General features: G+C 49.3%; 1 protein-coding gene across 3 annotated transcripts in view; it reads right to left on the reverse strand.

Moving 5' to 3' along the window:
* smpd3 (sphingomyelin phosphodiesterase 3) overlaps positions 1–15,736 on the reverse strand; it is a 553,709-nt gene that overhangs the window by 23,403 nt on the left and 514,570 nt on the right. For all 3 annotated transcript variants that reach the window (XM_038806945.1, XM_038806948.1, XM_038806947.1), the window contains exon 9: positions 811–973. In XM_038806945.1, the coding sequence (XP_038662873.1) occupies positions 811–973 (163 nt within the window). The remainder of the gene's footprint in view (positions 1–810; positions 974–15,736) is intronic.

Below are 15,736 nucleotides of genomic sequence, written 5' to 3' on the forward strand. Positions count from 1 at the left end.
TACTTGTACTTCTGTACATTTTATTCTACTATTAACACATTCTGCTATTTTTCTTTGAAGGCAGCACTGACCTTTATTCTGCTTTAACGCCTACCCAGAGTCAATGCTTTGTTCCATTAATACTACCTTTTCCACTCTATAATATCATTCTCATTTAATCTCCTCCACCCTCCAACCTATCCCTGACCTTCCCTATTTGCTCCACCTGACCCTCCCACCTTTTCAACAGCATAAAACCCATCACATTTCTGGTTTTCCTCAGTTCCGAAGAAGTCATATTGGACTTAAAATGATTAACTCAGTTACTCTCTCCAGTTGACCTGTTACGTTTTTCCAGCACTTTTGTTTTTAGCCATCCAGTGAACGGTGGTTGAGCCAGTGGAGTAGTCGCTGGCTTAGTAGTGAGTAAATGCTGATGGAATTAGCATGTTCCGGGACGTCTGAGTTGGTGATCTTGCCCTGCTAAGAGATGCTGAGGAAAATGAATACCACTATGTTCAATACCTTCAGTTGTTCCCATGTCCAGATTTGTCTATGACCCACAACATCACCTTTTCATCATGTTTCCCATAGGGATTATTCACTCCTCCCTCCTGCAGGATCATGGAATGATACAGGACAGAAGGAGGTCATTTGACCCAAGGCCAATGCTTTGACGTGGATATGCAAATTAATCTCATTCCCCTGTCCTTCCTCCATAGGCTGTGGAAGTCTCTCATTCCAATTTGGGATTTCAGCATTTATTGCAACTGCTAATGGACTTTTTGGACAGTTTCCCTGTCAGGTGGGGGTGGGCTCTGTGAACCATACCACTTTCCAGTCAGGGTTGAGGCCGTCCTCAGAGTAGAGCGCATAGTCGATCCTTCTCCCACCGCTCTTCAGTGGTACCTTTCTCCCCTTCTGAGAAGACGGGTGGTTCTTGCAGTTGGCGAAGACCAGGTACTCCCTGCGCCCCTCTTCACTCTCCAGTACCCTGCGAAGAAGGTGAAAGGTTATGGTTCAGTCTGATTTATTATTTTCAATGTTATGTGGAAATAGGAAATAAATAACGCTCACTGAAAATGTTTTCTGTGCAGTTGTGGGTCTCGTAAAATAAATCCATTCATTGGTTTGCAATTGGCCTTTATGGACTATTGTTTATCCTTGTGCCAACTGCAAGAGAGATTAGCGGAGTCACGGCAGGATTATTTGCTACAGCCCCTGGGTCATGTAACTAGATATCGGGCAGTAAAGAGGTAAAGGTTTATTTACTCATGGTCAGGGGATATGAGGCCCATTTACCTGAGGTAGCATCTAGTGCTACCTAATTTACTACAGCTGGTTACATCACAATATGGTTACTGATGTGACCATCAATTCACTAGAGACACGATTGGAAGTAAACTGTGGTTTTAATAGTCTTACAACTGAGCCTGCCTGCGACCAGAAGAACTGAGGGCAGGCTCACGGCTGCAGTACTTTATACATTCGGTAGTGGGAGGGGCCATGGGCGGACCCATGGGCGGAGCCAAGGATGGAGCCCTGTACAAGCTCCTCATCTCCCCCTATGGGCAGAGCCGCGCAACGGCTCACAGACAGAGCCCACAAGGACATAATACAATGCAATGCAAAAAAATCACGTCCGGCGGGGGTGACGGGTCTACAAGTTGAGCCAGTCCGGTGGCCGAGTCGTTCTTTGGGATCGGCGGAGCACCGGGGTTGCAGCCTCTTGGGGTGGCTGGGTGGTGACGATCGGTGTGGGTATGAGGGTGGACTCCGGGGGTGTTTTGGCCCGAGCTTCATTCCTGACCGGTGCGACGGGCGACGGGGGGGCACAGGAAACCTATAGGCGCGGGGGCGCCGAGCATGGGCAGGGAACCTATAGGCGCAGGGGCGCAGGGCGTGGGGGGTTGGGTGGGGTGTAGTGTGAGGGGTACCTCGGTGGTGGTGGTGGATCCTGCAGGCGCCAGGTCCCGGAGGGAAACGGTGTCCTGACGGCCGTCGGGGTATTCAATAAAGGCGTATTGAGGGTTTGAATGAAGCAGTAGCACTCTCTCTACTAGCGGGTCTGTTTTGTGTGTCCGGACGTGCTTCCGGAGGAGAACCGGGCTTGGTGTCCTCAACCAGGATGGGAGCGAAGCACCCATGGTAGTGCCGCTAGAGAAAGCAAATAGTCGTTTGTGAGGGGTATGGTTGGTGGCCGTACATAGGAGGGACCTAATAGCATGGAGCACGTCGGGGAGGACCTCCTGCCAATGGGAGGTCGGGAGATTCCTGGACCAGAGGGTCAGTAGGACGGTCTTCCAGACCGTCGCATTCTCCCTCTCCACCTGCCCGTTCCCCCTGGGGTTGTAGCTGGTAGTCCTGCTCGAGGCGATGCCCTTGTCGAGCAGGTACTGACGCAGCTTGTCGCTCATGAAGGACGAACCTCTGTCGCTGTGTACATAGCTGGGGAAACCGAACAGGGTGAAGATGCTGTGGAGGGCTCTGATGACTGTGTGGGAGGTCATATCGGGGCACGGGATAGCAAAGGGGAAGCGGGAGAATTCGTCAATGACGTTAAGAAATTACACATTTCGACTGGTTGAGGGGAGTGGCCCTTTGAAATCGATGCTCAAGCGTTCAAAGGGCCGGGAAGCCTTTACCAGGTGGGCCTTGTCTGGTCTATAGAAGTGCGGTTTGCACTCCGCGCAGATCGGGCAATCCCTGGTGATGGCTTTTACCTCCTCGGTGGAGAAAGGCAGATTTCGGGCTTTGACGTAGTGGGCGAGCCGGGTGACCCCCGGGTGGCAGAGGTCATTGTGGATAGCTTTCAGGCGGTCGTCTTGTGCGCTGGCGCACGTGCCGCGGGACAGGGCATCTGCGGACTCGTTGAGCTTCCCCGGTCGATGTATGATATCGTAATTATAGGTGGAGAGTTCAATCCTCCATCACAAGATTTTATCATTTTTAATTTTGCCCCTTTGCGAGTTGTCGAACATGAAGGCATCCGATCGTTGGTCGGTGATGAGGGTAAACCTCCTACCTGCGAGGTAGTGCCTCCAGTGCCGAACGGCTTCCACAATGGCTTGTGCTTCTTTTTCGACTGAGGAGTGTCGAAGTTCCAAAGCGGAGATGGTTCGGGAGAAGAAGGCGACTGGTCTCCCTGCCTGATTCAGAGTGGCGGCGAGAGCGACCTCTGAGGCGTCGCTCTCCACCTGAAAGGGGACAGATTCATCCACCGCCCGCATGGCGGCTTTGGCGATGTTCTTGATGCAGTTGAAGGCCTGGCGGGCCTCAGCTGACAGAGGAAAGAGTGTGGTCTTAAATAGTGGGCGGGCTTTGTCCGCATACTGGGGGACCCATTGGGCGTAATACGAGAAGAATCCCAGGCACCTCTTGAGGGCCCTGGGACAATGAGGGAGAGGGAGTTGTAAGAAGGGGCGCATACGGTCTGGGTTGGGGCCCAGGACTCCGTTTTCCATGACATAGCCGAGGATGGCTAGTCTGGTAGTGCAGAAAACGCATTTCTCCGTATTGTAAGTGAGATTGAGTTTCTGGGCGGTTTGGAGAAATCGGTGGAGGTTGGCGTCGTGGTCCTGCTGATCATGGCCGCAGATGGTGACATTGTCCAAGTACGGAAACGTGGCCCGCAGCCCGTACGGTCCACCATTCGGTCCATTGTTCGTTGGAACACCGAGACCCCATTCGTGACGCCAAAGGGGACCCGGAGGAAGTGGAAGAGGCGGCCGTCTGCCTCGAACCGGGCGGATTGGGAGCTGGTGGTAAGCAGACTTCAGATCCACCGTGGAGAATATGCGGTACTGGGTGATCTGATTGACCATGTCTGCAATTCTGGGGAGGGGGTACGCATCGAGGTGCGTGAACCGGTTAATGGTTCCACGGTGAATGAGTTCAGACTGCGGAACGCGACCTCCATAGTCGTTGCTAGCTCTACAGTGTCCTCCAAGTTCTGGGCACCTTTTTCAAGTAGTCGCTGGCGCACATAGTTAGACCTGAGCCCTGCAATGTATACATCACGGACAGCGAGTTCCATGTGTTGGGAAGCCGTTACAGCCTGAAAATTGCTGTCCTGAGCAAGGGCTTTTAAGTCACGCAGGAAGTCTTCCAGCGACTCTGCAGGGCGCTAGTGGCGGGTCATGAAAATGTGTCGCGCGTAGACCTCGTCAATCGGCCGCACGTACAATCGGTTGAGCATAGCAAGGGCCTCCGTATGTGAGGTGGTACATTTGAGTTGCGTAGAGATACGATGGCTCACCCGTGCGTGCAATAGGCTGAGTTTCTGCTCCTCTGTAGTCTCGAATGTGCTTGATTCAGCCAGGTAGGCCTTGAAACATCGAAGCCAGTGTAGGAAGATTTCCTTCACCTCTGCAGCCTGCGGGTCGAGTTCTAGTCGATCAGGTTTGAGGGCTGATTCCATAGTAGTTTTCTTCAAGTTTTCTAAGACTATTAAATTGATGTGACCATCAATTCACTAGACACGATTGGAAGTAAATTGTGGTTTTAATAGTCTTACAACTGAGCCTACCTGTGACCAGAAGAACTGAGGGCAGGCTCACAACTGCAGCACTTTATACTTCCAGTAGTGGGAGGGGCCATGGGCGGAGCCAAGGGTGGAGCCCTGTACAAGCTCCTCATCTCCCCCTATGGGAAGAGCTGCGCAACGGCTCACATACAGAGCCCATAAGGACATAATACAATGCAATGCAATACAGTGTGAATTACAATACAGTATGAATTCACCACAGTTACTCACTGTGGTCAGTACACAACCACGACAGTCGTGACTGTAAGGGTGGCTGGCACTGGAATGGATGTATTGGTGACTGTTGTTGTGGTCAGAATAGGAACTGATACAGCCGTCACTGACTCTGATGAATACAGGAATTGATAACATGGTCACTGTTGATGTGGCCAGCCCAGGAAATGACACTCCTCACAAGACAATCTCTCATCCTAGGAGCCAACCTACTGAACATTTACTATATTGCCTTCAAGGCAGGTATACCGATCCTTAGATATAGAGAACAAAACTGCACATGTGTGGTCTCACTAAAGCCCTGTATAATTGCAGCAACACTTACTTATTCTTGTACTCCAGTTGCCTTGTAATTGGATTGGATTGTATTTGTTTATTGTCACGTGTACCAAGGTACAGTGAAAAGTATTTTTCTGCGAGCAGCTCAACAGATCATTAAGTACATGGGAAGAAAAGGGAATAAAAGAAAATACATAATAGGGCAACACAAGGTACACAATGTAACTACATAAACCTGGCATCGGGTGGAGCATTCAGGGATGTAGTGTTAATCAGGTCAGTCTATAAAAGGGTCGTTTAGGAGTCTGGTAACAGCGGGAAGAAGCTGTTTTTGAGTCTGTTCGTGTGTGTTCTCAGACTTTTGTATCTCCTGCCCAATGGGAGAAGTTGGAAGAGTGAGAAGGCCGGATGGAAGGGGTCTTTGATTATGCTGCCCACTTTCCCCAGGCAGCGGGAGGTGTAGATGGAGTCAATGGATGGGAGGCAGGTTCGTGTGATTGGGCTGTGGTCACAACTCTCTGAAGTTTCTTGCAGTCCTGGGCCGAGCAGTTGCCATACCAGGCTGTGATGCAGCCAGATAGGATGCTTTCTATAGTGCATCTGTAAAAGTTGGTAAGAGTTAAAGTGGACATGCTGAATATCCTTAGTTTTTTGAGGAAGTATAGGCATTTTCCTGGTGGTAGCGTCGACATGGGTGGACCAGGACAGATTTTTGTAGATGTGCACCCCTAGGAATTTGAAACTGCTGACCATCTCCACCTCGGCCCCGTTGATGCTGACAGGGGTGTGTACAGTACTTTGCTTCCTGAAGTCGATGACCAGCTCTTTAGTTTTGCTGGCATTGAGGGATAGATTGTTGTCGCTGCACCACTCCACTAGGTTCTCAATCTCCCTCCTGTATTCTGACTCGTCGTTATTCGAGATCCGGTCCACTATGGTCGTATCATCAGCAAACTTGTAGATGGAGTTGGAACTAAATTTTGTCACGCAGTCGTGTGTGTACAGGGAGTAGAGTAGAGGGCTAAGTATGCAGCCTTACGGGGCCCCGGTATTCAGTACTATTGTGGAGGAGGTGTTGTTGTTTATTCTTACTGATTGTGGTCGGTGGGTTAGAAAGTCGAGGATCCAGTTGCAGAGTGAGGAGCCAAGTCCTAGGTTTTGGAGCTTTGATATGAGCTTGGTTGGGATTATGATGTTGAAGGTGGAGCTGTAAAGGCCAACGTATCATTTACCTTGCTAATTGCTTACTGTATCTGTGTGCTAACTTCCCGTGTTCTAGGAATTAGTTCACCCAGGTCTCTCTGAATATCAACATTAAAATGTTTCACGCCTTTTAAGATATATTCTGCTTATCTATTATAACCACAACTCCCTGCTTTTGGGCCTATCAGCTGGGACCTACAGAATTTTACCTTTTACATGGCACCTTGTAAAACAAGTATACTATGGCCGGAATTCTCCATCGGTTCCCGCAGGTGGGATTCTCCGGTCCCGCTGCATTGAATGGAGTTTTGGTAGAGCGCCAAGTTCTCCGTTCTCACAGGCAGCAGTGTCGAGGCGAACACCCAGCCTATATCTACTGGCTGAGCTAATAGAATACAAAAAACAGGGATGGAACTGTATAAAATGCTGGTTTGGCCACAGCTGGAGTTTTGGTGGTGGCCAGAACTGTACACAAATCTCCCCCACCCCCTGCCACCCCCTCCCCTTTTCTACTGACTCCGGGTCTGGCCTTAGACCCTTCGCCGTAGACGGTTTGTTTATCTATAGCTTTGTGGGGGCCCCTCTCGCCCCGTGGCCCCCTGGGTTCTTTCCTGGAGTTTCATTGGATCTATCCTCCGTTGCCCCCCCCCTCCCCCCCTCGCCCAACATCGCTCCCCTCCCCCCTCTATCCCCACCCTCGGTCCTGTCTGCTCTCTGTGGCCTTGGTGCTTCCCATGCTTCTCCCCGGCCCCTTCCCCCCATTCTATCTGTTATTGGCTTCAAACAGGTCCCGGACCAGGCTGATGAATGGCCCCCCACACTTTGTCGAAGCCCTCGTCCGACCCTCAGATGGTGTATTCGATCTTCTCCAGATGCAGAAATTCCGAAGGTCTGCAGCTGTGGGTGGCGCTGCTGATTGCCAGCTGAGCAGGATTCTCCGGTGGGAGATTAGGGCAGCAAATTCTTTTTTTTTTTCTAAATAAATTTAGATTACCCAATTATTTTTTCCAATTAAGGGGCAATTTAGCGTGGCCAATACACTTACTCTGCACATTTTTGGGTTGTGGGGGCGAAACCCACGCAGACACGGAGAGAATGTGCAAACTCCACACGGACAGTGACCCAGAGCCGGGATCGAACCTGGGACCTCAGCGCCGTGAGGCGGTTGTGCTAACCACTAGGCCACCGTGCTGCCCTAGGGCAGCAAATTCAAGGGCGTTGGGCCTCTTCCCCATATGTAGTTCCGGCTGGCCTGACACTCTGAAGACTGCCAATCTCGGGCACGGCTCCACCCTCACCCCCACAACCTTGGACATTGCCTTGAAGAAGGCTGTCCAGAGCCTGACAAGTCTGTGGCAAGACCAGAACATGTGGGTGTGGTTGGCCGGTTCTCTCTGGAACTGTTCACATTTTTCCTCCACCTTCAGGAAGAACTTGCTCATTCAGAATTTTGTCAAGTGTGAGACTTAGTCTTGCACAGGACGAGGTGGAGTTAGCCCTGCTCAGTGCTTCGCTCCAGAGTCCCCACCCTACTTCTGACCCTAATTCTTCCACCCATTTCTGTCTTGTTCCATCCAGTGGTGAGTACTGTCATGAAATACAGACATGCATATAATGAGATACAGACAGGCAGCTAATGAACACAGAGAACAGGACATAACCAATCAGCAGGCAGAACACTTGGGGTGGTTTCCCACTATAAAAGGCACGAGGCACTCACACTCCACCTCTTTCCACTGGGGACATCTACAGAGTGAGTCAGGGTGTATATATCACATAACCCCTCCAGCACGTGGCTAAGAGCTAGTCTGGTTCAGTCAGACAGAGTAATCACACTTAGGTTAGCAGAGAGTCGAACTCACAGAGAACTGTGCTAACTGTGTGACAGGTTCAATAAATCAGATTGAACTAACTTCAAGGTCTGGAATATCTTTCAATTAAAGCTGCATCCAGTTGCAGCCCATGTTATCTCAGTGTGCTTTAACATGACAAGTACATCCTTTCGAAAAGTTTTTTATTTATTTTTTATTTTTTTAAATTTAGAGTTCCCAATTCATTTTTTTCAATTAAGAGACAATTTAGCGAGCCAATCCACCTACTTGCACATCTTTGGGTAGTGGGGGCGAAACCCACGCAAACACGGGAGAATGTGCAAACTCCGACCCAGAGCCGGGATCGGACCTGGGACCTCGGCACCATGATGCAGCAGTGCTAACCACTGCACCATCCCTTCTAAAAGTTGTCTGTATATGTCCCCACAGTTCCCTTTTTCCATACTGTCTGTGTCCAGTAGCTCCTTCAACATTGTGTCTCTCGCGGCTCTAGGGTACCACGTCGTCTCCTTGCAGAGAATGTTTGTGACTTGTAAATGTCAGAGTTCCCGTCCATTTGGTAGTTCCAGTCTCTCCGTCAGCTCTTCTAAGGTCACAAGTCTGTCCCCCGTGTAAAAGTCTCTGATCGCTAGCGTCTCCCTGTCCTGGGTCCACCTCTTAAAGGTGGGATCTAGCATGGTTGGTGGGAACCTGCGGTTGCCGCAGATGGGGGCCATGGTGGACATCTCGGTTAGATCGAAGTGTCTCATCTGGTTCCAGGTTCTTTGGTTGAGTGTTTTGCCGGTGGGGCTGGGAGCGCTGTCATGGCGAAGGCTCAGAGGGTCATTTCCATGCAAGAGGACTCCTTCACCCTCACCCATTCCATGTTCGGTTCCCTTACATCCCCTCAATCTCTCGGCTATGGCTGCCCAGTGATAGTATTGCAAATTCGGGAAGGCCAGGCCACCTATGCTTCTTCTCCTCTGTAGTGTTGTCTTAGGGATTCTTGGATTCTTGCCCCCCCCACACACAAACACCATAATCATTTTATCTATTTTTTGGAAAAAGGCCTTGGGGATGATGATCGATATGGATCCAAACAGGAAGAGGAACCTTGGCAGTATGTTCTTCTTGATCGTCTGCACCCTTCCCTCACGGAAAGTGGGAGTGCATCCCATCTCTGCAGGTCCTTTTTAACTTCCTCTGCCAGACTGGTCAGATTCCACTTGTGGATCTGTGTCCAGTCGTGAGCTATCTGGATCCCCAGGTAGCGGAATATGTTTTGGGCTAGTTTAAATGGGAGACCTTCCAGCTCGGTCCCTCCCCTGTTTGGGTTCACCAAGAAAACCTTACTTTTGCCCAGGTTGAGTTTGTAGCCCGAGAAGGCCCCAAATGATTTATTTCAGGCTGTTCTGCTGGTCCGAGATGTAGAGGAGCAGAACATCCGCATAGAGTGAGACTCTGTGTCTCAGCCTTCTCGTCGGATACCCGACCAGTCTCTCGTGTCTCGCAGGACAATCGCCAGGGGTTCAATCATACATCCGTCCATGACGGCGCCCGAGTGTGGCGACTCTCTGCGAGCATTCTCAAACAGATCCTCTTTTTACATCTCCTATACATCTCCTAATCTCTTAAAATTTAATTCTAACACTATCATAGAACGATACAGCGCAGTACAGGCCCTTCGGCCCTCAATGTTGCACCGACATGGAAAAAAATCTAAAGGCCATCTAACCTACACTATGCCCTTATCATCCATATGCTTATCCAATAAATTTTTAAATGCCCTCAATGTTGGCGAGTTCACTACTGTTGCAGGTAGGGCATTCCACGGCCTCACCACTCTTTGCGTAAAAAACCCACCTCTGACCTCTGTCCTATATCTATTACCCCTCAATTTAAGGCTATGTCCCCTCGTGCTAGCCACCTCCATCCGCGGGAGAAGGCTCTCGCTGTCCACCCTATCTAACCCTCTGATCATTTTGTATGCCTCTATTAGGTCACCTCTTAACCTTCTTCTCTCTAACGAAAACAACCTCAAGTCCATCAGCCTTTCCTCATAAGATTTTCCCTCCATACCAGGCAAAATCCTGGTAAATCTCCTCTGCACCCGTTCCAAAGCTTCCACGTCCTTCCTATAATGAGGCGACCAGAACTGTACGCAATACTCCAAATGCGGCCGTACTAGAGTTTTGTACAACTGCAACATGACCTCATGGCTCCGGAACTCAATCCCTCTACCAATAAAGGCCAACACACCATAGGCCTTCTTCACAACCCTATCAACCTGGGTGGCAACTTTCAGGGATCTATGTACATGGACACCGAGATCCCTCTGCTCATCCACACTGCCAAGAATTTTACCATTAGCCAAATATTCCACATTTCTGTTATTCTTTCCAAAGTGAATCACCTCACACTTCTCGACATTAAACTCCATTTGCCACCTCTCAGCCCAGCTCTGCAGCTTATCTATGTCCCTCTGTAACCTGCAACATCCTTCCGCACTGTCTACAACTCCACCGACTTTAGTGTCGTCTGCAAATTTACTCACCCATCCTTCTGCGCCCTCCTCTAGGTCATTTATAAAAATGACAAACAGCAACGGCCCCAGAACAGATCCTTGTGGTACGCCACTCGTAACTGAACTCCATTCTGAACATTTCCCATCAACTACCACTCTCTGTCTTCTTTCAACTAGCCAATTTCTGATCCACATCTCTAAATCACCCTCAATCCCCAGCCTTCGTATTTTTGCAATAGCCGACCGTGGGGAACCTTATCAAACGCTTTACTGAAATCCATATACACCACATCAACTGCTCTACCCTCGTCTACCTGTTCAGTCACCTTCTCAAAGAACTCGATAAGGTTTGTGAGGCATGACCTACCCTTCACAAAACCATGCTGACTGTCCCTAATCATATTATTCCTATCTAGATGATTATAAATCGTATCTTTTATAATCCTCTCCAAGACTTTACCCACCACAGACGTTAGGCTCACCGGCCTATAGTTACCGGTGACCTTTCTCTTTTATCTAGGTATTTACATTGTGTATCTTGTGTTGTTCTATTATGTATTTTCTTTTCTTTTCATGTACTAAATGATCTGTTTGAGCTGCACGCAGAAAAATACTTTTCACTGTACTCGGTACATGTGGCAATAAACAAATCCAATTCAATTGCCAGGGCGAAGAGGAGTGAGGATAGCAGGCATCCCTGTCAGCGAAGCACAGGAAAGGGGGAAGAGAAGATACTACAATATGACTATCCACAATGTCGACTATCTCCAGATTCCTTGAGGTAACAGAGTCATGTGGTTGTTCTCTACTGCCACCTGCTGGTTGGAGGTCATTTATTTTACTATTTACATGATTGCTTATGCATTTCATCACATCCCTTTTCTTTTGGAAATGTGAAATATCTACATACATTATTTCAGTTTACTATACGATGCATATACTATACTATGCATAATACTTTAGATTGTTCACATGTTTACAGTCCATCACAAATTCAATCTGTCCGGCTTTCTTTTATGTCTTGTCGACCTTCTGAGCATTGGTTGAACCTGTAAGTTTGCTTGATTTTCATTTGTTGTTGAAGATGACTCTTGCTGTGTTTCTGTGTAATGTTCATTTTCAGCTTGTTCTGTATCTGTATGCTGTTGTCCTTAAATAACTTTCAATGTCATCCTGCACTTGAATGAAATGAAAATCGCTTATTGTCACGAGTAGGCTTCAATGAAGTTACTATGAAAAGCCCCTAGTCGCCACATTCAATCGCCTGTTCAGGGAGGCTGGTACGGGACTTGAACCGTGCTGCTGGCAAAGGGTTGCTCAACCTTCAGCAAAGCTCTCCTGTTCCTCCTTAGAACTGTCCCGCCATCGGTGATGATATACGATTGAGGACCTGATGATTGTACTACCTTAACACACTTCAACCATCCATTTCCATCAGGATCTTCCACCCTGACTGTGTCATCTTTTAATAATGGCTGTAGCTTTCTGGATTTGTCATAATGCTCTTCTGCCTTCTTTTCTGAAATGTGAGTTTTCTCGCAAGTTTTGATTCTTTGGTTCCTTTGGAATGTTGGTAAGGTTGTTCTGAGCTGTCGATTCATCAATAACCGTGACGGTAAAAATCTATTAATTAATGGTGCTGTTCAAAGCTAAGTAACGCGAGATATGGATCTTCCCGACTGTCCATAGTTTTTTTGGGTAGCTGCTTCACAATGTGAACACCTTTTTCAGCCTTCCCATTGGATTGTGGAGGGGACTAGAAGTAATATGTTAGAAATCATAGTGACGTGTGAACTCTGTCCATTGATGACTGCTGAAACATGGGCCATTGTCACTTATGACAATTTGAGGTATTCCATGGCGAGCAAAAATGTCTTTGGTATACTTGATAACACACTAGCTGATGAGTTTGCTAGTTGTACCACATCTGGAAAGTTAGAGAAATAATCGATCACGAACAGGTATTCTTTTCCTGACAGATAAAGCAGATCCATTCCCACTTTCTGCCATGGTTCTTTGCGTTGTTTGTACTGAAATTTCTGACAAGTTGGACAGTTTTCTATCATGATTTGAATGTCTTGATGCCTCGCCAGTATACCGTTTCCCTGGCTCTTTGCTTACACTTTTCTATGCCTAAGTGCCCTTCATAAATCTTGTTTAGAATCATTGACTGTAAAGATTGCGGTATCATAATCCTATTTGGCTGAAGCAAAAATCCATTGGCTGCACTTAGCTCTGCTCTGATGTTATAATATTTGGAACAGGATCCGTTTGGCCATCCCTCTGTGAGATATTTTATTATCTTCTGTAAGATTTCATCTTTGATGGTTTCATCTCTGATTAATTTTGACTTCTCATCAGATACTGGAAGGGATTCTGCTGCAAGATTCACATGGACTTGCACATCCTCATTCATTTGGTGTTCTTCTTTCACGTCCATTGCACGAGATAGCACGTCAGCTACTGCGAGATGTTTACCTGGCATGTAGATGAGATCGAAATTGTACCTTTGTAACTTCATCATCATAAGTTGTATCCTTGGTGACATTTCATTCAGATTTTTCTTTACTATCGCCACAAGTGGTCTATGGTCAGTTTCCACGAAGAATGTCATTAGGTCATATGCGTAGTCATGGAATTTGTTTAATCCATTTATCAAGCCAAAGCATTCTTTTTCTATTTGAGCATTTCTGTGCTGTTTCAGTCATTGACCTTGAAGTGCAGGCAATTGGAAGCCATCATTGTCCTGCTACAATAACATTGCTCTCAACCCATCTTTCGATGCATCTGTCAATATTTTTGTCTTCTTTGTCAGCTCAAAAAATGTCAGCACTGGAGCTGTTGCCAATGCTTCCTGTAATACTTACTATTCATGCTCATGTCTGTTAGGCCACTGGAAAATAGTGGGCGGGTAAGTGTTGACGCCAATGGAGAATCCGTGAAGATGGCATTGGTTGTGCTGGAGCGCGCTGATGGGTCGGCTGGGGGAACACCTATACGGCCCGTGGCACCAAGTTCAAAGTGGGCTGTTAGTGGTGTGCGCAGCTGCATGGCTGCCTTGCTGGCTGCTGCAATGGTTCCGTGCCCGTCCACCTCAACCCCACAGCTCACCTCCTGGCCACCCTCACTATTCCTCCCACTCCTGGCAGAAGCCTCCGGCCAGCGGCACAATTGTCAGTAAACTATGGCGATGTTGGACACTTTCCGTACCCACTTTCTCTCCCTCTTTTTTTTTTTTTTTTAAATAATTTTTATTGAAAGAGTTTTTCCATACAGACATTTACCCCTACTAATTTTTAAATTATTTACAACACAATCCCTCTAGGCAAATGTCCCTCCCTCGCCCGCCCTCTCGCGCGCACCAGTCCTCCCCCCCCCCCCCCCCCCCCCCCAGGCAACCTTAACAAACAAGGCAGCCTACAGTTTCAGACATGAGCAGCGAGCAGACTTGCCCGCGTTACAGTCGTGCATGTCCCCCCACGACCCTTGCTGCCCCCCCCCTCCCCCCCCTCCCCCCCTCCCCCCCTCCCCCCCCCCCTCCCCCCCTCCCCCCCCCCCCCCCCCCCCCCCCCCCCCCCGGGTTGCTGCTGCCACGACCCCGAACGTCTATCTCTGATCTAAAAGTCAAGGAAAGGTTGCCACCGCCTGGCGAATCCCTGTACCGACCCTCTCAGGGCAAATTTGATCCTTTCTAGCTGAATATAGCTAGCCATATCGTTAATCCAAGTTTCAACGCTTGGAGGCCTCGCGTCCTTCCATTGAATTAATATCCTTCGTCGAGCCACTAGGGACGCAAAGGCCAGTATTCCGGCCTCCCTAGCCTCCTGTACCCCCGGTTCTACCCCGACCCCAAAGATCGCAAGCCCCCATCCTGGTTTGACCCTGGACCCCACCACCTTCGACACCGTCCTTGCCACCCCCTTCCAGAACCCTTCCAGCACCGGACATGCCCAGAACATATGCACATGGTTCGCTGGGCTTCCCAGACATCTGACACACCTGTCCTCACCCCCAAAGAACCGGCTCATCCTTGTCCCCGTCATGTGAGCTCTATGCAGCACCTTAAATTGAATGAGGCTCAGTCTCGCACACGAGGAGGAAGAGTTGACCTTCTCCAGTGCATCCGCCCACGTCCCGTCTTCTATCTGCTCTCCCAGCTCCCCTTCCCACTTGGCTTTCAGCTCCTCCCCCGATGCTGCTTCTCCCTCCTGCATTATCTTGTAGATGTCTGATATCTTCCCCCCTCCGACCCAGACCCCCGAGAGCACCCTATCACTCGCCCCCTTACTGGGGAGCAGGGGAAACCCCTCCACCTGCCGCCTAGCAAATGCCTTCACTTGTAAATATCTGAACATGTTTCCCGGGGGGAGCTCAAACTTCTCCTCCAGCCCTCCCAGGCTCGCAAACCTCCCCTCTATAAACAGGTCCTTCAGCTGCCGTATGCCCACCCTGTACCAGCTCTGAAATCCCCCGTCGATGTTCCCCGGGATGAATCTATGGTTCCCTCTTATTGGCGCCGCCAACAGACCTCCCATTTCCCCCCTATGTCGCCTCCACTGCCCCCATATCTTGAGGGTGGCCGCCACCACCGGGCTCGTGGTGTACCTCGTGGGGGGGAGCGGCCATGGTGCCGTTACTAGGGCCCCCAGGCTTGTGTTGCCACAGGACGCCCTCTCCATTCGTTTCCAAGCTGCCCCCTCCCCTTCCATCATCCACTTGCGTACCATTGACACATTTGCCGCCCAGTAGTACCCCGAGAGATTGGGCAGTGCCAGCCCTCCACTGTCCCTACTCCGCTCCAAAAAGACCCTCCTCACCCTTGGGGTGCCATGCGCCCACACGTAGCTCATGATGCTACTCGTCACCTTTTTGAAGAAGGCCCTAGGGAGGAAGATGGGCAAGCACTGAAATAAAAACAAGAACCTTGGGAGGACCGTCATTTTGATTGACTGCACCCTCCCCGCCAGCGACAACGGTACCATGTCCCACCTCTTAAACTCCTCCTCCATCTGTTCCACCAGCCTGGAAAAGTTCAACTTGTGGAGGGTCCCCCAGTTCCTTGCCACCTGCACCCCTAAGTACCTAAAGCTCTTTCCTGCTCGCTTGAAGGGGAGTCTCCCAATACCCTCTCCCTGGTCCCCCGGGTGTATCACAAAAACCTCGCTTTTGCCCAAATTTAAT

The sequence above is a fragment of the Scyliorhinus canicula genome, chromosome 9, assembly GCF_902713615.1.
Source record: "Scyliorhinus canicula chromosome 9, sScyCan1.1, whole genome shotgun sequence".
Classification (NCBI taxonomy): domain Eukaryota; kingdom Metazoa; phylum Chordata; class Chondrichthyes; order Carcharhiniformes; family Scyliorhinidae; genus Scyliorhinus; species Scyliorhinus canicula.